The sequence below is a fragment of the Halichoeres trimaculatus genome, unplaced genomic scaffold (genome assembly GCF_033239565.1).
Source record: "Halichoeres trimaculatus isolate MK-OKI-2021-1 unplaced genomic scaffold, fHalTri1.1 fHalTri1_scaffold_17, whole genome shotgun sequence".
NCBI lineage: Eukaryota > Metazoa > Chordata > Actinopteri > Labriformes > Labridae > Halichoeres > Halichoeres trimaculatus.
This window is the reverse complement of record NW_027437195.1, coordinates 16,956,366-16,982,615: the sequence shown is the minus strand read 5'-3', so window position 1 is coordinate 16,982,615 and position 26,250 is coordinate 16,956,366. Positions and strand designations below refer to the sequence as shown.

Below are 26,250 nucleotides of genomic sequence, written 5' to 3'. Positions count from 1 at the left end.
TGACCCTGTAGCCCCCTATAGCTGAACACAAAGCCCTTGCCACTGCCTAAATGGGTGCTATAGCTGATTTGCTTCGCTTTCCGTTTCAGAGTCAGATGGGTGACGTCAGGGAGACTACATCCATGTTTTTTACAGTCCATGGTTTTAAGCTTGTTATTGCCACAAGTCCACACAACTCCGTGTGGACCATAGACTGTGTAATAGATGGATGTAGTCTCCTGTATGTCACCCAGCTGTTTCTCTATACCTTGTTTTTTTTTTTTTACTCTAACTGTCTGACTGTCATGTCTGGACGAACAGGAAGGCGCAGCCATGTTTAAATGAGGGAATAGCTTGAGCTGTTGTATAAAGGACTTAATAATGGTTTGAGAGGCCGGATGGTAAACAGTGAGGGAGGCGAGTTCCCAGCAATGTTTCTCTCACCTCTGCTTGAAGGTGCAGTTTGGGTCCAGCTGTGATTTATATTAGCAACTGAAATTAAAGTCTAGTCTTGTGGAGGGGGAGAAGGAGCTGTGTTAAGAGTGCTTGTCTGTTTTTCTAAATGAGCTTTGAACAAAGATGCCAAGACATGTGTTTGAAGTGAATGCTTTGGAAACTGTAAATCATAAGAAAATCAGAAAAGGGGGAATAGAAACATTTTTAGAAAAAAGAGTGAATAAAAGAGCACAGAGACACAACAAGGACACTTCAAACCCTAACACTGTCCAGATCAACACTATTACAATCCATGGTGTTAGCAATAAGACTTCAGAGGATTTGTTTTCCAATCTAATTTATTTTCAGTGTAAATTTATAAAACAATAGATGGTTAAACCACAAGGCGGGTCAACACAACCACTTTCTATTCCAATTAATCTTTCCAGTTGAACAGTCAGTGTCATCTGTTGACAAAGGGATATGATCTGTCCCGATCTGTTGTTTATGTGCTCATTGCATCAGTCACATCCTCAGTAACATGACATAACAGTAGTGAAGCTCAAATTGTTGCCCACTAACACATGACACTATATAGGAGATGATACTGCGTGTCTGTTGTGAAGATTAGTGGCTTCTGCTGTCATCTTGTTTTCCAATGAGGCAGTGTGAAAAAAAAATCTACATTGGAAATATCTGAGATAATGCAGAGACATGAAGAAGCTGACAGTTTTTGTTGGACTAACCATTCTTCATTTTCTGTCAGGCTGATCAGAAATGTTTCATTTGCTTTGAATGTCTAGAAAGACACCCGACACTGCCATGTTGTTTCAGTCTTTTTGTGAGATTGTGTTTTTTCTTTTTCAATTCTTATTTCATCAGAAGTGGAAATGTAAACCCACCTTTTGCTTCCTTTACTTTAAGTTTTGTGTTGAGTTACCTTTGACTAAAGACTGAGCAACTTCAGTCCTCCAAAGAAAATTGACCAGACATTCTACTTCATCCAGGGGCTTCTACCTGAGGTCTGCAGGAAGCAGCGTCACGGGCTCCTTCAACACCCGGTGCAGCAGCTGCAGCAGCATGGACTGTGAGTCACCAGAGAGTGAGAGGTGCACATGGCCCAACACATCAGTGCTAAGGCTGCCAAGCCTTTGCAGGAACTGTTTGTCCAACCGTGCCTTGAGGAAGCCCCCCCTCAAGGCCTCATCCCACCTGTGCACCTGTTCTCCCTGCTGCCTCTATCTTGTTAGATTTCATATCAAATTAAGTTCAAAATTTGAATTAACTCTCAAAAATTGAGCTAACATGCTCAAGTTTGTTCAAATTTGTGGGAACAGCAACATCTTGACAGAGTCAGATTGCTGGACGAGAAGCAGTACAATCACATCAGCAAGATGCTGCATTTCCCTTTAAATACTGTAACACTGGAAAAAAAAACACTTCAGGTGAAGTCATTATTATTGAACCTTGAGACAGTCAGAGCACATCGGGAGGGTCTGTTTGAACGTGCACTGCAAAAAGCAGGGCTGCAGTGTAGATATCTGGATGCAGCACTTTAAGACATGTTTTGAGGAAAGCGGGTTTCAGTTGTACTCATGAACCCTCCCCCCACCCCCTCTACCTCTCAAGGCCTCAAAATTACCTCAAACCTTTTGTATTCATCCCAAGCACGGTATTCTTCATTCTGAATGGGACTCAACATAATGCACCATTCATACATTTCACAATATGCTGGGTTGTACTGTTCCACATCTAATAATTACAGTGGGAATTTTTATAAATTAGCTCAGCTAGCCTCAAAGAAAAGTTAAAACACAGAGCATAACTCCTCGGACCTTCATAAAAGACACTGCCTGTGGTTTTCTCCATGGGTAATTATTCTGTTCAAATAGAATATATTTCTCTGCAGGCAGAGAGGGCCCGGGCTGAATGGATGCTGCCACCACATAATGGTCCTCAGACGTTTGTTTCCTAGGCAACGTGGGGAGGGCATGCAGAGAGGGAGGTATAAAATCCCTGGCAGCTCCTCTCTGAGTCTTACTCTGAGGTGAATGCACTCGCTGTAAACACAGGGAGCCTCAGAGAACTTGTTACACTCACTTTTCTCTCTCGATTTGTAGCTCAACTGAAGGATCGACTCAACAAGTGGCTGTTCAAGAATGATGCGACCAAAAGATTTACGCCAGGGCTCTGGCACTAAGACCTTCCTGGATGCCATGCACGGTGGAAAAGTTCACCTGGCACGCTTCATCTTGGACGCCTTGGATGGGCGCATTATTAACTCCAAGACGGAAAACAGCCGCACCCTGCTCATGTACGCCGTCTGCCTACAAGACGCTGGCACCAGGGCCAAGTTCACACGACTTCTGCTGGAGAAAGGAGCTGACGTGAACTGCCAGGACGAGGACGGTCGCACTGCCCTGAGCCATGCCTGTGAAATGGGTCACCTGGATGTGGTGAAGCTTCTGGTGCAGTTCAATGCTGACCCAGATGTCTCTGATGCCTGGGGTAACAGTGCTCTGATGTATGCTGCTTTCTCTGGGCACAGCCAGGTCTTGGAGTTCTTGGTTCGTGCTTTCAAAAGACTAGGACTGAGGCTGGACAGAACCAATAACGCTGGTCACACTGCCATTGAAGTGGCCAGCTTCTTTGGACACAATCAATGTGTGCAGATTCTGAACTTTTCTTTCAGGAGGAGTGTTTGCACAGATGATCCACTCTCCAGTGGTGATGGAGACAACCGGCCGCCCAACAGACTCCCCAGGTATCTCCTGGAGAGGTTTTCAAAGCAGTTAAACAACAGTGAGGACCAGCTGCCTGAGGTGTTTCAGAGACGGCTAAAGATTGGAGACAGCAGCAGGCTTTGGAATCGCTTCAGATGTCCCAGGAGCCTGTCTCAAGAGGAGAACCATTCGAACAGCTGGGCTCTGCCTCCTCAGATAGAAAAAAGCAAGATTGAAGGGGATCTTTTCACCGCCAAACAACTGCAAAACTGTTCTCTTAGAGATTCAAGAGGGGTAAAACCACGAAACTCCCAGCCCGAGCCGAGCCAGAAAGATGTCAGCCGAGACACTGGACTCCAAGAACAAACACCAGTGAGTTTTCCTCTCTGGGGTAAAGCAAAGTCGTTTAACCTGGACCATCTGAACAGAAGAAAGCAGTCCTATCAAGGTGATGTGTGTGACATGAGCCTGTCAGCCAGCAAATTAAAGAGAGCCTCGCTACAGGATGAGAGATGCCTGATAGACAAGATTGAATGTCAAGGGAACACCCATGGCCAGACAAATGATGCTGACAAAACTGTCCCGGTGCCAAAACCTCTTTTAAACAGCAAGCTCCAGCCAGGGAGACCACAGGAGGACAGCGCCCAGTCCCAGAAAGAAGAGGCGAGTGACACAGCTCCACCGAGCAGGAGAGAGCAGCAGAAGAGGGGAAGCCTGGGCCTGAGCGGCAGACACAACAAGCTGCTGTTCGCCAGAGGGGAGATGGAGTCAGGGAAGATTCCCAGCCGTGCGCCTGGGTTCATGGGCCTGGGGACCCGGCTTCTGCGGCGATTCACGGCACCAGAGTTCATGAGGATGGTGATAGACTGTTCGCCCGGCTCCTCAAACGGGCGAGGCCGGATGTCGCGCTCTGAGACCTTCCCCTGCTCTCAAACACATCAGCAGGTGAACAGCCAGCCCAGCGTGGACAGCATCAGTGGAGTGAAATGTGAGTTTGAAAGCTGCTCGTCTCAGTCCACTCTTGGTTAGAATAAAGACAGTAAGACGCAGATTGGGAAATTATTAGAGCACTTATATTTCACAGTGCAGTATGTTTGCTTCATAATATAATCTACTTCAGAGGAAAAAAATAATCTTTTGCTTTTGTTGCATTTTTTCAATGTTTATCTAAAAAATAGGATATTAAAGCTAAATTATTCTATAAAATGTTTCTACTCTATATTTGAAATGACTTATAATGATTATAATATTAATCTGTGAGCTAAGATAATTATTTTTGTTCATACATGAAACATTTGTATTGTATGATTTAAATGTATTTGGAATGTTTATGTATATAAATATATACATTCATATATTAAAAAAAAATCTATGTATTTTGCTCAATGATGTTCTGTGATTGTGCACTATTTAATTCATGCTCAATGCCTAATAAATACTTCAAAATAAGAGTGTCCATATTTGTATGCGTAAATGAGGAGAATTCAGGATCAAATAAATCCAACTCAGTATGCATCATTTATTAATTTATACAAAATTAAAATGTGTAATTCTCTTTTCCATGAATGATCCACACAGAGATAGAAATACATGAAACATGTTCACATGTATCTGTGTCAGAATACAAAGACTATGTGCAAAGTGTTTCTCAGCAGGTGGACGTCCTGCAGCATCACATGCCAGGCCTGTGTGCTTTATCTAGGCAAACAAATGCAGACACACACACACACACACACACACACACACACACACACACACACACACACACACACACACACACACACACACACACACACACACACACTCACACACACACACTCACACACACGCACACACACACACACACACACACATACATCGTGGTCTTTAAAAAGTCTGTCACAATACAAAGTGGGCTTTATCAGAAGCAAACACTGAGATGTCACCTCACACACACACACACTCATGTGCTCACACATATTTTACACACACATACAGCAATACACTCACATTTCAGTAAAGAAAGTAAAATTTTCACTTCATCTCATATAATTTACTGCAGGGGATCAGCAGGATTAAGACCTAATATCCAATATTTTATTTACATTATTAATTCATCTGCTTATGTTTCAAGTCCGTACGTATTGTTGAAACCTTATTTTCAACTTCACATCATATAAACAACCCACAACAACACCTTTAGGGAATAAGGAATAAATATGAAAAAGAGAAATATGGTACTGGGGATTTTCCAATAGCTCAGTAGTAGCAGCTGGGCTTTTATCTGCCCACTTATTATGCTAATAAAGGATATTGTCTTTCACATCCCAGTTTGGTTCATCTTCAAGCATTCACATCAGGCCAGGTGTGCCCCCGTTTGGCCATGCAAAGAGTCGACAGCTAGTGTTTGTGGAGTGTGCTGGCCGGGGTTTTTGTCCAGCTTCCACAGTCAGGTGTGTGCGTGTGTGTGTGTGTGTGTGTGTGTGTGTGTGTGTGTGTGTGTGTGTGTGTGTGTGTGTGTGTGTGTGTGTGTGTGTGTGTGTGTGTGTGTGTGTGTGTGTGTGTGTGTGTGTGGAGAGGTAACTTTATCCTTCCTTTACAGTGTCACAATGAGCTACTCTGAGCCTCAGAAGCTTCACATGGTTAGCATACTGCCCACCATGAACATAATAAATGGTCATAGGAGTAGTGCGGGTTCACAAGGAATACTTATTTCAGCTGATATGCACCATTGTGATGTGTTGTGTTGTGTTGTGTTGAAACCCACTTAACGTCACAGGAAGCTTATTGATTTTCAGATCAAACCGAGTTGAGATGTGAGGAACTGCATGCTGCCTTTAACTCACTCCTAAAGTGCTTCTCTCATGCCTGAGACCATGCAGCGCTGCGTGTTAACCAATCTTGACATCTTTCCATCATCCCTCCAACAGCAACACGCTGTCTGGGTCCTCTTCTCTGGAGCTTATCACCCTTTTCCAGGGTCTAAGAGGATTTGGACCTGGGTGCTGCTTATCTTCTCAGACCTGGTCAGGTCAGACTGAAGGTAGGATGCTGGGGAGCCAGAGCCCCCACAGGGTCAGCAACGGGACATGCGCTTGCGATACTGCTCCACCAATGGGACCAGGCACTGAGGTGAGCTGCTCTGCAGCAGGAACGGGTGCTCTAGCAGGTCAGTGGCACTGGCTCGATCCAGGGGTTCCCGAGTCAGCATCCGGTCCAGGAAGTCTTTAAGAACTGGAGAGATCTAAACAAGAAAGCCATAAAATGTTATTCATACTCCAAAGATCCTGAAAACTTGTCATTTTAATTCACCTAAATTGTTTCAAGCTGCAACTACATGGAGTAGAACAGTACAGACATATCTGTTTGAATTGTGTCGACTGTATCAGATATTGTGGGTGAAAACGTTTAGCCATGCTAACTTTCAACAAGTGTGATGGTTCCTGTGCTCTGAGGAATGTTCGTGTGTCTGTTGAGTATGATAACATTTCTTTTTCAGCGCTAAAATTTTCCCTGTGTATGGCAACTTAAAATAAACAAATAAATGAAATTTGGCTTGTTCATTACCGATAAACTAAAATATGTTGCAAAGATTTTGATGTGAGGAGGAATAGCACCAGTCAGGCTAATGCAGACCAATAATTTAAACAGGCTAGAACAGGGGTGGCCAACCTGTGGCTCGCCAGCCGCATGTGGCTCTCTGCCTTTCAGTGTGCGGCTCTTCGATCCATTCATAAAACTGATATATTGTTGCAAACATTGGGACCAGTATTGATCAACACTTGGGTGATGAGATTGATACTTAAGTTTCAATTTCTTTTCTCTACATGTGCTCCTCTCAATCGTTGTGTACTTGCAGATAGATAGATAGATAGATAGATAGATAGATAGATAGATAGATAGATAGATAGATAGATAGAAAGATAGATAGATAGATAGATAGATAGATAGATAGATAGATAGATAGATAGATAGATAGATAGATAGATAGATAGATAGATGGAACTCTGTCTCCTCTCCAAGTACAAATTCAAACACACAAACACAATGAATCTTGCTTTGAAAATTGCAAATAAATCGATTTTCAATTCGTGGTGGTGGTGGTGGGGTCCTTTTAAATCTTTTAATCGTCCAACATCGAGGATTCTCAATGGAGAATCCTGCGAGGCACTTCAGGTTAATTTCAGAGCTTTCTGTGGATAAAAAGGTACGTCTTGCCTCTCCATTGACAACATGCAGTCAATTACCTTGTTGGACATCTACCCTAAAGCGGCTGCTTTAAAGATGCATCAAACAAACAATTTCAAACAAAGGAGCAAACCACATTATGAAAGTAAAAAAGGCTTTGGTTGTGACAAATTAATGAAAGAAAAAAAACATTTAACTCTAAACCAACTCTACTTGTCATATGTATAAACAGGGTCAGAAGAAGAAGAAGGAGAAGTTATGAGTGTATGGAGAGGTAGAGTATAAATCTGTTTTCTCACCTGTGTGACATTTCGAACAGTCGGAGCTGGCTCATCCCTCAGTCTCTTCATAGCTGCTACAGGAGTTTCACTGAAGTACGGGGGCTCTCCGTCCACCATCTCCACCACCATGATACCCATAGACCAAACATCCACCTGGTGCATCACCACACATTCACATTACGTAACAGATCTCAAAGGACAGATTGCCTCTTTTGGCACGTACACTACATGACAGAGCCGACCACTGTGATTCAGCGTGAGGGGGTTTGACAGTGTGCCTGCTCACCTCTGTGCCATATGGTGATTTGGAGATAACCTCAGGAGCCATCCAATAGGGTGTCCCCACTAAGGACTTCCTCTTTGGGATGTCCTTGCTAATCTGAGCACAGAAGCCAAAATCTGAAAGTTTGACCTGGGGGCAGAGGGAAAGATGTCACATTACACGTTTAAGGATTACTAGAAAAAATAAAAGAAGAAGAAGAAAAAGAAAAGAATCCGTACTCTTCCATCTAATGTCAGTAGTATGGAGTCGCTCTTAATGTCTCTGTGGATGACTCCCTGTGAATGGAGATAGGCCAGGGCTTGCAGAACAGCTTCACAGACTGTTGCAATCTGCTCTTCACTCAGCCTAAAGGATAACACATACAGACAAGTTCACACATAAAGACAGATTTGAAACATTTCACACTTTTCCATTAATGATTACAACAAACCAATAGCCGAGAAAAGTCTGAATCCATGAACCATCACACATTCAAGGCAATGTAAAAGAGTGAAGGGTTCAACAAAACAACCCCCACATGGCAGAAAAACAAAATATTCAGTACTCAATGTTCTGTGGATTCAGTCATTTACAAGCAAAATACAAAGACATGAGACAAAAGGCCCTTTTTTCAATCAGCAGCGAAGGTTAGACACCCAGTGAAATCAAAGATAACATGAGGTAACCATTACGCAACGAACCACTAGAGCTTCCCGTGTTGAATGCACTTCAAAGACATGTCTAGAAAAAGTCTCATAAAAAAGTCACCAACTCTGCAGCCAGCTTAAGACTGGTATTGATCACTCCATCCATAAACTGATTGTCTCAGTGTCTGACAAACAGTGGCTGTGACAGCTGGCATATTCAATGTGTCATCTGGCTTGAGAGAAAATTTTCATCCTTTTGAATCAGTGATCTAACCCTGAGGTCCTGCTGTAAGGATCCAGCCAGCCATCTGCTAATGATACGACACAATGACAGCTCATGGCAAATATCCTACGACAGATTCTACTCCCTGCTGCCGGTCAATATGTTTTTCTTACTTTGATTACAATTCAGCAGCACAGAAGGAGTAGTAAATGACATTTAACACCGAAATTAGACTTCCCCAGTTGCATCTAAATATGCACAAGCTTAATAATTCAGTGAATCATCGTTTTTTTTTCTCCTGGAGAAAACCAATGAGACAAGGCTGAATGGAGGTCTTTGTCAGTGCTTGTGCAGCTGGTTTCAGCACTTATCACTCGGCGTTTGATACCACACTACCCCCTTGTGGTTGATGTAGTTATTAAAGATGATATCACAGTCAAACTGAGTTGATTTAGAAATGGTGTTTGTACCTGGTTTCAGACACAATGTTGGTCAGTGCTCCTCCTTGCAGGTACTCCATGATAACCCACAGCTCCTCCTCCACCAGGGCTGACTTAAACATCTCCACCACATTCCTGTGCTGGTAGTCTCTCATAATGACCACCTGCAGGAGGAAGCATACAGGTCAGAACATAAATTAGATAAAATGACACAGAAGCCTAGAGGCTGCATTTTTTCTCTTCAAAATTTAAGCAGATAAGTGCAGAACATTTGTAAAGGAGAGGAGTTGGGAGAGATTTCATAAACAGATCTGTCACCGTCAGTGCTGCAGATACAGTGAAACAGACTTCTGTCCTTAAGATTGGATGAGGCGCTAGCTACTTATCTAAACAGCAGGAGAAGCTCTTTCAAGAAGTAAATAAAAATTCAGGTGTTTGACCATTTCCCTTCAGTGCCTCCATGTGGGCATTAAGTTACAGCTTATTCAAGTGTTATGTGTTTCTCTGACTCAATAGACCAGGCTAACTTTTCACCTCTTCTGTAGATACTAAGAGCACAAACAGAAATAGCACCAAAGAGTCTCTTTCAGTGTTTAAATAAGTGACAGGCTTTACAGGTCCCATGCATATTGTGCATGTGTGTGCATGTCACTTCACAGCTGACTGCTTTTCCATCTTTGGACAGTCCAACAGAGGACTAGCGAATAGACTGGTCCTGAATCCAGGCGCATTACCAACCATCCTCCAACAAACCTGGGACCCTGGAAATGTGAGTATTTTAAATGCTGTGTGCTGTGGAGCAGATGTAAGAGCTTTTCCTTTGTGTCCTCCCTGTCTCTGTGTTAGCTTCAGGATGCTAACTTTAGCTGTGGTTAGCCTGTTGTTTTAGCCTGTAATGTTACGGTAAACGAACTTCGCTGTTTTCGAAACATTGTGCACTCGGAGCTCGTGGCGCCGCTTTCAGTGACGCGGAAGAGCAGCGGTATCAGCGGTGGCTCATTTACATATGAAGGCCACGCCCACTAGATCAGACTGTTCTGAACAGAGGGGCTATGAGAGCCTGGAAACAATGCTGCTGTGCTTGATTTATTGGCTTTTTGGACCAAAATATGTTACTACCATTTCATGAAGACATAAGTGATCCATATTAAACTGCAGAAAAGGAGCAGAATATGGGACCTTTAAATTAATTGCTTCAAATGCTTCCCTCAGAGTGAGACTGATAATTAACACAGAGAGTAGCCACAAAGAGAGCATATTAAGGCTAACCACATTACAGATCTACATCTAGGTCATCTTGTGGCTGACCCAACCGCTCTGCATATTCATCCTCCCTCACCAGTTGGTTTGTTTACTTGTGTGAGCTTGTTTTTCCTCTGTTAAATAACATCCTCCAAGGAGAATTGATTTCTTTATGACTGCTGCAGGGACAAACTGGAAATCAAATCAGGATAAGTTGTTGAAAGCTTCCCCAGCTTACCCTTAAATAAACTATACCGTGAAACCTTGTTTAGCACAGTCTCTACAATAGATCATTAAGCTTTTGCACAGAGTACGGAGGCAATATGATAGTGCCGAAATCTGCTGCTCCGCAAGTACTCACTTAGGCTGTATGACAACTGTACGGGAGTGGTGCTGAGAGTTGCTTACAGGCTGCTGTAGCTGTTTGCATCTTCATCTCTTTGCCAGTTTTTAGAATCAGCCTGAAGCCTATCAGAGTCAGCATTTACAATATGGCTGCCACCATCTTTGGGCACCGTAACATCTCTTCAAAAACCAGGGAGGATGTCGCTGAGAATCAGTCTATGCTTTGTACACTTTATGAAAGCCACAGCAGCAGAAATGATGCTGGGTTGAAATAATCTGGAATAATTATTCAAAAGCAGTGCAGAAAATAGCAAAGCCTTGAAGGCATTGTGCGTAAGCGATTTGAGCTGCTTTTGTTTTGTAGATCTCATTTTTCAAGGTTGGATTCTGTACCTCATTAAAAAGCAGCTCTCTCCTCTGCTGCCGCCTCAAGTCCATCATCTTTACCGCCACCTGCCGCCCGCTGTGCTTCTCTGTGGCTATACACACCACACCTGTCGAACCCTCCCCAATCTTCACAAAGTTCTCCAGGTAAGACCGAGGATCCCCTTTGTCTACAACCATCTGCAGGGCTGCTTTGAACTGCTCATGTGTCACTTTAGGCGGGTCCGGTGGTGGTCTAGGTGAAGGATGTTGTGGGGGTCTAAAGGCAGGAGAGCAAGTTCCTGGAGGACTGGTGGCAAGAGAGCCTGTTGGGGAAGGGCGAGGCTGGGAAGGGCTGTCCTGCCGGGGGTAGGGTGGGGCTGGGCAACCAGAGTGTCTGAGGAAGGGGTCAGGTCCGTTCGGCCTAAGTCCCATGTTAGGAGACAAGCCCAGCGTGTAGCTCGCAGAGGAGCGAACAGTCCGCTGGGGTCTGATGCCGCCTACAAGAGGACTGCTATTTCCAGTGGGGAGGAAGCCAGAGTGGTACCTCACTGCCGACTCTGCCTGCAGGATGAGGAAAAACAAGAGTGAGGCACATTCAAAGAGAGCTGAAGCAGAGCTGGCTGCCTGCCTGAGGTTGAAGACCTGTATTTAAAGTGAAAGTAAATCTAGTTCTCCTCTTTTGCTGTGCATCCACTTCACCTGACACGACCCATGTAAAGATGTTGCTGTAAGGACCCAAGTGTCTTGCTGGAATCCTGCCAAAGGCACCATCCCTCAACTTTACAACACTGCTAACACTTAAAACCCACATCCCATCATTTAATACTGGGATTAAAAAATATTCCACTCAGGAACTGTAATCACCTTTAGTTTAAAGCAAATCAATATGCTGCCCTGCTTAGTTTCCACAAGCTAAGCATGGGAACGATCCTTAAAAACCTGTATGTAATGGATGCAAAACTAATGCTAAACCAAGCCGATAATAACAGGATGTCAATACCTCAAGCAGGAATATGCATAAGTCGTTCATTACTGAGATGAATGCGATAGCTATGCATCTCACAGCCACATATTGAAAGAAGTGTTAAAATGTCATCCTTACCTTTAGGTCATAGGAAGAGAACGGCCTCCCAGGGCTGTTCTGTGGGTGCACGTACATTGGAGGGTTTGGCCGAAGCTCTGTGGTGACTGTCCCATGATCTCCATGAGGTGGCTGAACTGTCATAGCAGGGCTATAAAAACAAGCTATAGGTCTCTGACTGGGTGGTACCCCCCTGGGCAGCTGAAATTCTCTCTTCCATATCACCCTCTCCTGGGGGCTACCCACCTCCCCACACATATACGCCCCCTGACTCAGCATTGGGTTGTTCTGGGACTGAGCTGGTTGTGAGGGTCCCTCCATGGAGCCGAAGCTGACTTCATAGGTGGATTTGGCCTTTGGTAAAATCCCATTTGGCTGCAGGGTGATGCTTTTCTTCATGCCCAGGTAGGGAGTGTTGGTCTCACTGTGGATGTTCCTCGCTCTTTCCCTCCAGGGATCTTCACAAGGATCCTCGTCCTCATCTTCGTCCTGGGTCAGGCCCTCATACTGGTATGGATCTCCCTCATTCACTTCCCCCAGCCGCCCAAGAGACTGGGCCCTCTTCCTTGCAGAGGGACTGCTCTTCCTCAGAGAGTTGGAGCTGGTCACGGACAGACGGCTCATGTCGTTGATCATGGCTGCGATGTAGTCCCCGTGACCGATCATGCTCCCACGCACAATGGTCTGAAAGAGAGGAGGCGTTCATCTTAATCACATCGTGCATTCCATGATCACATTATAGAAAGAGCTGAAAGGAAAAATGAGGCTGATATAATCGTTGCTCAAAGGCAAGTTAAATTTAGACTTGAGAATCTGTAAAGGACGTCTTCGTCATTCTTCAAAGAGAACGTCTTAAATCATCTCCCCAGTGGCTTTTTCTGACAATACAGTGACAAATATATGAGGAAATGGTTCAAGATATGTAATACAAAGAAAGAGACTTTACAACAGTCTTAGTGTTGAAAAGCATTACAGATAAGTGTTTGTTTAACCTTTAAGGGGTGGTATGCATACCTAGCAGGCATGCAAAGGGAGAAGCTGTAGCTTGTCCTGGCAGAAAATGATTTAACATGAAGACTCTTTTTGTAGGCACTATGTTTCTGCTGTTGAAAGAAAGAGTGCACTGTGGCTCATTCTGCGCGGAGTCATGTTCAGTTCACAGTCAGTCACCAGCCTCTCCTGTTTCTCTGGGTGCTGTTACCCGTGCACAGGGGGCCGAGGTCGGATGACACCTCACCTGTGGTAAATCCTCTTAGAGAGGGAGGAATGGCGGGTTATGCTGATGTCTGTGAGATGTCCTTTTTCAGAAGATGCTGTGATAATAGTTTGATGATGCCAGTTTATTTCCTAATATAGTAAAAATGTTAGCATTACCCTGGGGAGAGTATTACTATGCTAATGTAAGAAATAAGCTTAGAGCAAGTACTAGGGATGGGAATTGATGAGATTTGTCAATACCGATATTTTGTCAATTCTTTATCAATTCTCTTATCAATTCCTGTTGTGAATTTTCTTGGTAAAAAAAAGTAGCTTTACAGGTTTTCTGTGTCAACAACATTTAATTGAGCTTACACTGTAAGTGAATAAAATGTAATTGGTCCCTGAGTCTGGATATTTCTGGGCATAGTTATACAGAAACAAGTAAAAATTGCACACAATGTGACGTTGATGTACAGTGTTGTAATATATTAATAATTCAAGTAGGCCATCTAGTGTCTCAAAGTGGTTATAACAATGGTTTCAGTTGTCTGGAAGCTTTCAGTAGTTATGTAGTCAGCCATGAGCCTTTCAATTGCCTGTTAGCTTTTGACATTTGAAATTCTCAGTATTTTTTACAAAGAGTTGTTGTGATATGTTTCTGTGATGAAAGTTGAAATTCTATTCTGAAGCCAAAGTTATACTGATGTATGCTAACTGCTAGCATATCAATGCAGTTTCCCATATACGTTAGCATCAGGCTTGCGCTATTTTGTTACTTTGGTAAATAAAGTGATTTATACCATTTGGAATGTACTGAATATGAATCTCCTGAGAGAGAGTAATGTACATTTCTTTATGAAGTCAGTTCTTCAGGAAAACTTCAAGCTGAAAATCCTTAATAAGAATTTTCTTGGGAAACGTTATCGAACTGCTAAGCTAAGATAGCTGCAGCAGATTAGTTGATGTAAGGCCCGGCGGCTCCAACACAATGTAAAAAATTGATAAGGGAATCATTCAGCACAAAGGCTAACGATATCGATGGATTGAAACATTTCTTAGCAATTCTCAAAAGGAATCGGTTTTTGATTCCCATCCCTAGCAAGTACGGCTTCATTAAGATGTGTGCATTACTTTGTCTTCATTTTTTAAGCAGGAGAGTGTTCAAATCCTGGTTCGGGCAAAGTGGGCCTTTCTCAGGTTAATTGAAGTTTACAAATTGCCCAGTGTGAGTGTAACAGGTTGTTTGTCTCTGTGCATTGGCCCTATGATTGACTGGCGACCAGTCCAGGGTGTTACCCCGCCACTCACCCTAAGAAGGCTGGGATAGGCTCCTGCCATCCTAAACAAGATAATCGGTAGACGATGAATGAATGAATGAGCTCGGTTAGAGATGTCTAAAAGTGACCAATACTTGAGACATTTCAACATCATTTAAATCCATCACTGGAAATCTCATCTGATCTCATCTCTGCTTGTTTTCCTCCAGGTAGTAGAACACTGCATTAAGGCAGTAGCAAAGAAGTGGAGCAACAGCCCCAGCAAAAATAAAACATAATAAAAATTTGAATTTGTTCAACTGCTGAGTAATTCAGTCACAACCACATCCTATTACTCTTTATGTGCCACTGTAACCCCAGATATGACCTATGTGCAGAAATGATGGTTCCCACACTGAACGAGTCACATCAGGCCTCTGCTGAAATGTTTGCCGATTGCTCTTTCCTTTTTTATTTGAAGGGTCACAAACAGCATCGACAGTAAGCTCTGTGAAGCGTAGAAATCCTTAGATCTGCAGCCTTTATCATTCACTGGCATTTCCACTGCTGTACCTGCAGTTTTTATCCCTTCTGCTTGACATCTGTGGGAAGGCACCATGGACTGTTATTAATTGCCTGCATGGTGTAATAAATCTTGCAGCCCCTCTGAGTATTCAACATTGTAGTGTCAGTGTACACAGCAGGGTCATTAGCTCAGCCCCAGGACAGATACGGATGCAAAAGATGAGGAGGGGAGCCAGCCTTCCTTTTGCGCTGTCATCAGAGGATTATGGCGTTTTCTGAGACAGCAGAATCCCTCTGCATCAATACAAGCAGCAGCATATGCATCAGTCTCACTTTGATTAAACACTAAACATCCAGGGTGATAACTCATTGGAAGAGCTTAAACAGCATCTGATTGGTGGGTGTGACTTGGTGATCCATTCAAGGTAAGGTCTAAGGATCAATAAATGGATGGTTTGGTTTACCTTCTTTGGCCTCAGTTCCACTTCTGTGATTCTGGAAGGGTCCACCATGGGCCTGGGCCTGCGCAGGTTCTCTATCAGGCTCTGCCATTGTGTTGGGAGGCCCACAAAGCAGCCCCGCTTGGCGTCAAATGATGTGTGGACACGGTGCTCGAAGTTTTTTGGCGCTGATATCTCAGGCCTCTTCTTTTTCTTCTTGCGAAACATCCTCAGGTCCAAGAGGGTGACAGCTTGTCTCCTTTAAATTGTCCCTATGGAAAACAGATTATTCAACCTTTAATAACATCACTCACCGAATATATAGCACATGCTAGAGTAACTGTATTTTTCTACCTTTGAGTACATTAAAGTCTTTTCTGCTCTAGTGATTACAACAATGTATCCACTGCTAGACCACTGTCCTCTACAATCTTCTCCCTGACCAGTTGTATCAAAATAAAATGTGACAGCAGATAATCTTTCCACATGGGAGAAAATTTACAAAAAGCTCATCTAAGAAGCTGTTCCATGTCTGGGATGTTTATGTCCCATGCTGCCTCGCTGCTTGTCACAAGCTTGTGCCTCTGAGAATGGCTGGAAGGAGAGCGGATACATTTGTAAGCACATGTGTAATGAAGGATATCTGGTCAATTAAGGCTTATTCATTCTCCGTGCCATTTAACTGATGAGCACTCAGCTGGGCTGGCCTGCACCCACAGGCTTTGAGTGCATTAGCAAGACAAGAAATACACAGACACACACTGGTGCACAAAAACATACACACAAATACAGATATACTATGGGAGACTATCCTTCATAAAGCCTTTATAACCTTTTACGTCACATGATTAGTAGCTTGTTTGCCCTTGATACTAGGAAGGGTAACCATTTAATCCTTGGATGGGTGGTTTTGATGGTAACTCGGGTTAACTGTGTTAAGCTTTATTTCCATTCAAGTGTAGGGACATAATTAAATACATTTATACATCTCGTTTCCTCAACTGTACAGCTGCATGGGGAGATAATCACTCAAATTGAAGTCCCATTATTGGAATTAATGCTGTTTCTTGTATCTCACAGTATGGAAGTTGTACTGGCTAGTCATGCTAGCAGCATGCCTCTAGGGAAGGTACTGCTGGTTTGTTGGTCGCTCCCCCCACCATGACAGGAGAGGAGAGGACAAGTGATGTAATAAGCTGCACTCAATGACATGGAATAACACGTTGCAGCGTTGCATATTTCATGCTAGTGGTCTGATACATCATGCACAACAAAGCACTTTAAATACAAGGGACACTGGAGGATTGCACATATCTATTGCCCCTGCAAAGACACCCATTGAGCACATATGTGAGCACAGTTAAAGGACATGATGGCTATTTGTCTGTTAGTTAAACTTTACTGGCTACTCTTTGGAAGTTCAAGGTCACTGGTCATACACATGTGTTAGCCCAATAACTATCTACATGAACTGTATCCACTTGTGCTAGATGTGAATACATGGTAAGTTTATGAAATGAACTTGTGTTTGTGGTGACTGATGGTGAATGTTCTTCTTTTCTGGTATAATATGGACAGGTTTTTAGGGAGCTTGGTGCGGTAAGTTGTGGTCTCCAGTAGATGTATTTCTATAGCCATATCTCTTATCACTTCCATGTTAGCATGTCAACATGCTTAAGTGTAATGATGAGCATGGCTGGAGGATTATCAATGCAAGAACCTAAGCATCCTCCAAATTAGCAAATATTAACATTCTAATGTATTTAACCCAAGTAAGGGTTAAATAATGAATAATAATTGTGTATAATGGGGTGTGCCTGATTTGACTGATGAGTGAGTATCTTGTAGCTGCTCATTTTAGCTTGCTCTCTTTCCCAATTTCTAGGTTAGCCAGAAGCTAGCTGAAGTTAGCATTTCAAAAACAGTGAACACCATACTTGGGTTTCATAACCACTCCTCAGAAATGATGGCAGATTTTTCATCTTCTTACATTAAAAAAATGATGTTACCCTTGTATTATGTTTAGGGTCAATTTGACCTGTTTCTGTTTTCATGTTGACCGAAGTACAAGCTATCCTTTCTTTTTCTTCATGAAATTTTGTTTGTATTCCTCAATTAGGGTGATGAACTTGGGTATAAAATCTACACATTCTTTGTGTTGGGAAATGTCTGTGCACAGTTTTTATACAAAGAAGATGTTAAGGGTCATTTTGACCCAGGACTTTTAATAAAGGTAAGTTAGCTGTTAAAATCCAAAATAAAGATTGTTTGATGTTTTTAATTTTCATTGCCCAGTTATTTATAGTTTGACAGCCTATGAATAGCAATTCAGACCCAGTGACACAGGTGTGTGTAGAGGGGGAACTTCCTCTTCCTTGTCCTTGTCAATGTTCTCACATTCTCTCTTTGACATATACACCAAAAATTAGCTCAGGTATGTTTTTAGCTGAAGATTGTTTACCACAGATTTTGAGATGTAATGGTGTAGCAGAGGCCTAGATCTCCTTTGGCTATCAGATGCAACTTCCCATCATGCACTGCAAATGTTGGGAGTTGAGTAAATTAGTTTTGTAGTCATTCACAGCTCAGCAGGTGATCACACTGTCTGCCTCTCCTCTCTCCACCTCCGCCCTCAGAGCAGCACGCCTCTAATCGGCCTCAGCCACGCCTGTTAGGAGCTGTATTAGAGGCTACCACGCACCCTTCGTCTTGCTGCATCACAGGAGGGTAAAAGGAGGTCAGTCCTACTGGTCACATTCGTTAAACCTGCCTCATTTTGGAAAGGCAGGGTAAGGATGGAGGCGTGGGGGATATGTCACCCTCCAAGGATAGTTCAATCACACGGCTAAGTGTTGCATAAGCGTATCACTATGTGCTCTCCCTATGTACATAATGTGATGCTGGGAAGGACTTTAATTCCATCTGACAGGGACATTATGGTGCAAGGGCTCTCAGGAGGTGCAGAGAGAGGAGCTGGGGCCATGATTACAGCCAGCACTGGATGTATTAGAGAGACAGGGACCCAGTTTCCTTCCAACATACACAAAAAGGCTTTTAAGCCCCATTTTAGCTGCTTCTGAAATAAAGAGCGCCTGAGGAAACAAGCTGTAAAACAGAAGATTGTGAACTCAGTTTTTTTGTTCTACTTTTCTGCTGCACGAAGGACTTTCTTCTTAGATATCTGTTCAATGTGCAGATGTTGGTGTTGCCTAAACAAATATTTACACATGTATCCTTTGACAAGCAGATCGATAGATATTTACTCACAAGTCAAATGCAGACTGTTACAGTCCTTTACTGACAGAAATAATGGGGTGATACCAGCATCAGTTTATCAAACTTCTTCAGTTTAAAGGAGAGAAAAGAAAATATTAAGACATTCGTTACTCATCCTCCACCAGTTTCCCTCTGAAGACTCTGGAAAGACAAACCAATCATTGTGATACTGAAGGAAATCAGAGACACACGCTTTGTTAATACAAGCCTGGGCAAAATAAATTGAAAAGTGATGCAATTATTGATAAACAAGCTTTAATCACATGCAACTGGCCTTATTTTGACCCCTCCAACTCCGCCAAGCATATGACTGTCTTGGTAACAATATGCTATTGATTCCTAACCCAGTCGGGCTGTAAGTATGCCAGGGTGGAACTTGCACACTATTGCACGCATAATCACGCTTTCTGGTCACATCCCCTTTACACTGCAGGGACTTGACCCTATGCCTCAGTGGCTTGTCTTGAATCTATCAAAGTGCTGAGGCAAAACTAAGCCAGCTGCTGTCAGTGATATGAAGAACCAAACAGGATGAGGTCACTCCAAAACTGTGCTACATGAGGAATTTCCATTTCTACAACCGTGTGCAGTTGCAAAAATTGAATTTAATCCGGACGCGTGACCTGACAATTCGAATATCCTGTTATTGAGGAACAAAATAAAACTAAATGAAAATCATGAGCACAGGCCCAAAGCTGTTGTAACAAGTCTGCTGTGAAGCCTGACTAAACACAAACATTTAAAAATAGAAGCATGCAAATTGAGCCAAATGTTCGATAAGATTCTTTTTTCTGCAGATTCATAACTTCGCAATAACATAAATTCCTATTATAGACACAAATAAAGATCCAGTTACAGCCTCATTCACCAGTTACAGGAGGATGCTACTGAGCTACTTCTGTCATGCAGAAATACAACAAGGCAATCCATATGCTTCCTTTAGACATGACAGGTGAGAGGTAAGGGCATGCTTACATTCCTCTCATGTTCAAACCCTGAGCAAGAGTCGTGGATGAGTGGGAGGGGATCTAGAGATAAGAGAGATATTGGATTTGCTCGATGTTAGCGCTCCCAGCTCTGTTGAATGATTTTTTTTTCTATTTGCCCTGATTTCTGCTTCTATCTTTTTTTGTTGGCATGCGAGCAGGAATGTAGAAAGTGTGCAGGTGACTGTGCTCGCAGGATTAGCGTGGTGTTCGGTCCTTTACTGATCTAATTTTAGGACAACCCCCCACCCCCCCACACACACTCACTCCTCTCCAGCACCAGACGCATGTTTATTTTGTACAGGATTAATGTCAAATGGTGAGGTGAGGGTGGGAGATGATAGAGATGAGGTAATCCTCTTTTTGTGTTTGTCAATGGATGTATAAGCATAATCCAGCTAACGTGAATTACAGAAAGCCATATCTTTTCAGAGTGGCATAGGTAGCATCAAGGTCTTAACGGCTGTTTTTGGACCATGCTGTGCAGTGTAAGGGCTCAGAGATTGCTCTTCTATCAGCTTCATTATGATGACCGTTCTGCCCTTTGAGTGTAATGAGACTGCCTCTGAAGGGGGGAGAAGGGGGATCTTGGTTGGTCATCTCTTCCTTTGTATAGCGCGCACACACACACACACACACACACACACACACACATACACAGATGCACATCTGAGGGCATAAAGAAGGTACACAAGGGCTGGACGTGACTGGACAGAACAAAAGGGGTGTTTATGATTTAAGTTGATGTCTACTTTCTCTTTGAAGTCACCTCTGCAGACATGGAGAGATTGTCAATAGGAGGCAAGTGATGTAATAGGCTGCACTCAATGACATGGAATAACACGTTCCTGCTATACATATTTCATGCTTGTGGTCTGATACATCATGCACAACAAAGTGCCTGGAATAAACGGAACACTGGAGAATGGCACACGCTAACGGTCTCAGTAAAGTGGGTTCTTTGGGATTCACTGAGCACTCTTTTGCCTTTTTAACCTCACTTGTACTCACATAGAGCACAATATGTTGACTGATCCCAGTGAGTATCAAATACAGAACCATCTAATTCTGAAAGAAAAAAAACTAAATTCCAGTCAATCTCCCCAACTTCTGTAACAATTACTCTACACTAGCATCATGGTTGTTTCATTGTCACACTTAGTGTAATACTGCAGCAGCATGTAGGCACTGTTATTATGCATGTGTTAGCATGCAGAGATAATCATGCCTAAAAGCATGCTAACATGTTCAAGTAAAATTGTTATACTAATATGTTCAATACATGCAGAGCATTAGCATTATATCTAGCTTTGCTAAAATGAAAATGTTGCCATATAGTCAAAACAATATGATGCTACATGGTTAGCATTCAAGGATTCAAGGTTTTTTTTTGACATTAGAACATTAGCCACAAAGGAATTATTGTGCAGGGCTCTCTGAATTTATAATTTTGGAAAAATTTAAAGAAAGAATATAAAAAAAACACTGGAGCATGCAAGCATTGTCATTATAGATGTGTTTCTGTTAGTGTCACTATTCATCTTGTTTGAAGTTGCATGAGCTGAAATATTATTAAGAGAAGCTTAACACCTGCCAAGCATCAGCATTTTAACGTTACCATTTTGAGAACATACCTAAACTAGCTTGTTAGCATGCTAACATGCTTCATTAAAATGTGGGTGTTGTATTAAATATGGGCATAGCCTCTTTGGGGTTGTGTACTTCTGCACTTACACTCACTGTGGTGAGTGCATTAGTGTGTTCACACACCGTATGGAAAAACACAGTGCACTTTGATTTCTCAGCTGCTGCATCAAAACGGTCAAAATGTTGAGTGTGGTACAGTGGATCTCACACTCTCCATATTGGCTACGTAGAGGAAGGAGTGGGATTACCCTGCAAGATTTCTTGCACTGTTTCAGTTAGCGCAGAGTGTTTGCAGTGCACGGGTACTTATAGGAGTAAGGGATTTGGGACACAGCAAGAGGCAACATCTTGGAAACACTAAATGAACCCAGCTTACAAACATCTTAACCACAGAGGGGGAGCAGAGACAGGTCTTTAGTGTCCCATAGACTGTCTAATGAATGGACATAGTCTCTTCATTTGTTTCTGACACAGTGTTTGAAGCAAATCGTTGGAGCCATAGTGGAAATGGGGCATTCTTTGAGCTTCCACACAAACAGCTATAGGCTGCCCGCTCGTCAACCAGCTAAGCTGTGGCTCTGATTGGGAAAAATCATGATATAAACTCATGAATATCTTCCTAACTGCCAGAAAAAATTTCACCCCTTTTTGTGCTGTTGGAGAAATCAGCTACTCAGAGGGGCTACGTTTTTGTGTCAGACTGTACGCATATTTATTTTTGCTGCTGTTGTTAGCACTTCCACATTAGCTCATCTTGCTGCGTGGTATGTCATTCCTAACAGCCACTGCACACTTCCATGGCAGTCAGCTCAGACAACCCTCTACAATGTGAAGAAACCAGCTGGTAATGAAACAACTGTTAACCTGCTGAGCATCAGCAAGTTAGCACTGGCTGTATGAGTATGTTGCTATGCTAAAATTATTAGCTAGGTGCACAGCCATGTGAAAGCATTAACCGTATATAGCTGCTAATGTGGCCTCAAACTTTAATGGGTGCTCGAAAATTAATGCTGCTACAGGAGTTCATGAAGAAATGTAGGATACGCAGAAGTTCAGAGGACAAAAAAACAAGGAAATTTATCATGACATTTTTTCTAACAGGGTCAAAAAACCTTGTTGTCCTGAAGGTATCTGTTTTTCTGAGGAAAGTTTCACTCGGGTGAGGACGTAAAGTAGAGCATACCCAAGGTCATGTGACAGCAAATGTGTTGTGTTCTATTTTTAGTCTATAGATTTTGACGTAAAAAGTACCAACATAATTCAGTTAGAGTGTTGAAACTATGATGAACAAATAGTCACAGATGAATAATACTCAGTGGAACAGCTTGTTCACATTCTGCATTTAAATTTCTGTTTGTAAAATCGAGCATAAAGCTGAGACGGTGACCCATATTTTTCAAAGAGAGTTCATTGATAGTGACATATCTTGTGTCACAGATTTGAAGCAATGAGTCATGAGTAGGCTTTCACTCAAACCTCTGTGTGAAGGAGTGCAGGTTAGAAACAGTTTGAGGCCACAGAGAAAAACTATCCAGAGAAAGTCAACACATCAAAAACTTGTCTGTCATTTTTTTCATGCGCTGAATGACTAAAAGCAGCCTGAGGTTTGGAAGTGTAAAGTAAAATAAGATGTCTGTGCTCGACAATGTGGGCTGTCAGTTCTTCAAGGGCAGACATGGGCGCAGGAGTGCACATCAGTCTAGTGTTAATATTGACAGGATGGAACAAGAAATGAGAGGTCAAGACAAGGGGAAGGAGCTAAGGAGGGAAAGAGAGTGGAGGGAAAGAGGACGCTCAGAGCAGTGACAGAAAAAGGGGAAGAGGGAAAAAAAGAACAGAAATGAAAATGCAGAATAGCTAGACATAGATTTAAACTGCCAGTGCCCTGAATATAAATGTTTAATGTTTTCCCCCTGTCTAATTTAGGGGCACAGTGTTGTGAAAAGCATCTCTCACTCTGCTCTGAAGATGTAACCTCCTTTCTCCATCGTCTTGGGAAGCTTTGTTCGCAGTAAACAAGCCTCAGTAAAGGGGATCTGAGGACATCGACAGAGCGCATACATCATTCTGTCACCTGACACATTGGCACCGATTCTCACGGATGAGAAAATGGACAAGAAAATGTGTTTATTCTGCCCTGCGGAGAGGAGCGAGGACATAACTGCACAGTAAAAGCTATCGTCTCTATCTGCTCCAAACACCTTAACATAATGAGATTGTAAAAGCAACACTTCTAGTGTCCTGGGGCTTTTATGGGATGTTCTACTGATGCTGACACATCACTGGGATAATACTCTCTTAACTCCGGAAGTATGCAGTGTAACAGTATGTGTACTAAGGGCTGGAGTCAGGAGTGTAGGGGTATGCAGCACTGACCAACACTCTGCTTAATTAAAGATCCTCTTTGCTCTTACAAGTGCTTTGATCAATTTGATGCTCCGCTGATAGGAACGTATGATCAGCCTGGACCAATGATACAAGCCCAACTCTTCTCTCTTGGGTCTAATTTATTGATGCACCAGGCTTCAGAGCAAGCTTTACTGTACGCGCATGTGCTTATGAAAGCTTTGATTTATATTTTTTTAGCCTAGGCCTCAGCGTGTCTCTTCCAGGGACAAAGCACCAACCATTTTTAACCTCAGACTCCTCCATGGTATCAGCCTGCCCTGACTCTGCTGCTCTTCTCCTCTGTCACACAGCATGGGTGCTGTTCCAGCCCTGAGAGGAGAGTCATGTCATGCTGTCCCAATTTGGACACAGAGGCTGTTTTAATCCTTGCTGCTTGACATCTCATTGCCAGCGGAGATGCTAAGCTGCTAATTCTCACCATTGGTTCCTTTGGATGACACTAACGTGACTTGAGTATCCCTGAAAACGATCGTGGACACAGTGGGGCACATAAGGATGTGTAACCATCTACACCTGAGTGCATGTGCGTTGAAGTGGTTCCTTTCACTCCCTGTCCCGTCAGTGCACCAGTACATGCACTGAAAAAGCTGCACTGCCAGTTTGGGTTGCACCATGAGCCTGTCAGAGCGTGAAAGCAAAGATGGGCAGCATGAAACAGCTTCCAAAGTGTGTACTTCTTCTTCACAGAAGCACATATCCAGCTGTGTATGCATGCAACAAAAAGACCTTCTCTGTCACCTCCTTTGCCCTTTCCCTCCTCCTCCTCCCTGAATATCAATGAGCAGCTTGAGACACAGACACACGGTGGCTAAATGAGTGCAGATCCTCAGTTACTTCATCTTTAGACTTATGAAATGCACCATTAAGTTGCTGATACAGCCTGGATATCGCCAGGTGAAGTCACAACTCTCAAGGAAGTTCATGATTGTTGTGCTTCAGTCAATGAGAATAAGTGCAAGTGCTGAGCTAAAATCTATGCTCTTCTTTAAGACGCCTTAGCTTTAAATTGATTCTCACTTTGGTTTGGAGGCAGGGAGACTTTACATCCTCTTCCTGACAGTACAAAGCTGAAATTAAGACACAAATAGAACCCAAATCAAACATATCCTCATTCATTTACGCAAGCTGTCAGATGAAAGGTAAGAAAATGTGTGACATCATCTTCATTCCTGTGCCTGATTTCTACACACACTCAAATGTATGTTTACAGTAGCAGCTTGAATTCTCAAGTACAGGTAGGACCAAAAAAAATCACCTGAGAACACCTACACATACACACAAAGCGGCACAAGCAGGAAGCGTCTGTCCAGTCCCCACAGCAGAGACACAGACTCTATTTGTAGAGAAGGATCTACAAGGAGACAGTTTACAGATCTTTGTGTCCTGCTCTCGAAGAAGAGGTGGAGGAAAGAGGCGAAGGAGACACAGGGGCAGAGATGTGGGAATTTTGAGGAGGAGGGGTGAGAGGAAGGTGAAGGCTTTTTGAGATGCATCCCAATGAATACATCCAGCAACCCTTCCTGCCTTCTCCGTCTCTCCATCACATCAGCGCCTGGCTGCACTGCATTCTCCTCATAGCCTCTACACCTCCTTCTTCTCCATCTCCCTCCACCACCGATGATGCCTGCCGATGCACACACTAGCCTGCTCTTTATCAATGACGTTAAGCCTCTTATCCTTTTTATCCCCCCCTCCTCCCCTTACCCCACTCAGCTTGGTGTGGAGAGAGGAAACAGGACTCTGGAGGGATAAATCATTGTTAGTAGAGGAGGAGGGGAAAAATCAGTCATCCCCCTTACCTTTGCCGTCTGGTGAAGAGGAGAGCCTCTCTCCTCCTGGAAGGGTTGGAAGCCAGAGTGTGCACACACTCAAGCTCATACACTATTATACAAAAGCTCACTCACATTCACACACACATGCACTCTCACACACACACACGGACATACACGCTCTCTCCCTCTGTCATGCACACAACGATGAGGAGGAAGAGGAGGAGGAGGAGGGCTGGCTCTCAAGCCAGCGCACACTGCAGGCTGCCGCTTGCCTGGGAAAGCCTGATGCGTTCCTCCCTCCAGGCAGGAGCACACATTCCCATCTCAAAGGCTCTTTGTTGGGGCTGATTCATCCCCTGCTCGGTGTCTGAGTGCTGGTCGGCGTAGCGCTGCCTGCTCCTGGGGACACAGGGTGAGCGGATAAAGAAAGGGACAAAGCCATGAAGAGGAAAGGCAGCATCCAGGAGGAGAGAGTATCACGGCCCCATACAGCTCCTTCCATCCCCCTCTCCCTCTCCTTCTCCTGCTCGCTGTCTCCCTCACACACA

At 43.3% G+C, this 26,250-nt stretch overlaps 2 protein-coding genes across 2 annotated transcripts; one reads left to right on the top strand and one right to left on the bottom strand.

The window, feature by feature from the left end:
* The first annotated feature begins 2,466 nt into the window (after nt 1-2,466).
* ankrd63 (ankyrin repeat domain 63) lies at nt 2,467-4,407 on the top strand. The gene has a single exon (XM_074692327.1). The coding sequence runs from the start codon at nt 2,574-2,576 to the stop codon at nt 4,164-4,166; it is 1,593 nt and encodes a 530-aa protein (XP_074548428.1). The 5' UTR covers nt 2,467-2,573; the 3' UTR covers nt 4,167-4,407.
* A 265-nt stretch (nt 4,408-4,672) lies between these two features.
* Nucleotides 4,673-26,250, bottom strand: pak6 (p21 (RAC1) activated kinase 6). The gene is made up of 9 exons (XM_074692869.1): nt 25,730-26,250; nt 15,637-15,884; nt 12,213-12,875; nt 11,138-11,671; nt 9,188-9,321; nt 8,087-8,213; nt 7,872-7,997; nt 7,604-7,738; nt 4,673-6,360 (listed from the first exon to the last, which is right to left on the bottom strand). The coding sequence occupies exons 2-9, from the start codon at nt 15,838-15,840 to the stop codon at nt 6,193-6,195; spliced, it is 2,091 nt and encodes a 696-aa protein (XP_074548970.1). The 5' UTR covers nt 15,841-15,884; nt 25,730-26,250; the 3' UTR covers nt 4,673-6,192.

Excerpts from the sequence above, each read along its gene's own strand:
- ankrd63 (XM_074692327.1), top strand. The coding sequence starts at position 2,574 with ATGATGCGACCAAAAGATTTACGCCAGGGCTCTGGCACTAAGACCTTC.
- pak6 (XM_074692869.1), bottom strand. The coding sequence starts at position 15,840 with ATGTTTCGCAAGAAGAAAAAGAAGAGGCCTGAGATATCAGCGCCAAAA. Across the intron at positions 11,672-12,212 it reads TCTCTTCCTATGACCTAAAG|GCAGAGTCGGCAGTGAGGTA; the intron begins GTAAGGATGACA and ends CTCATCCTGCAG. Across the intron at positions 8,214-9,187 it reads AACATTGTGTCTGAAACCAG|GCTGAGTGAAGAGCAGATTG; the intron begins GTACAAACACCA and ends GTTATCCTTTAG.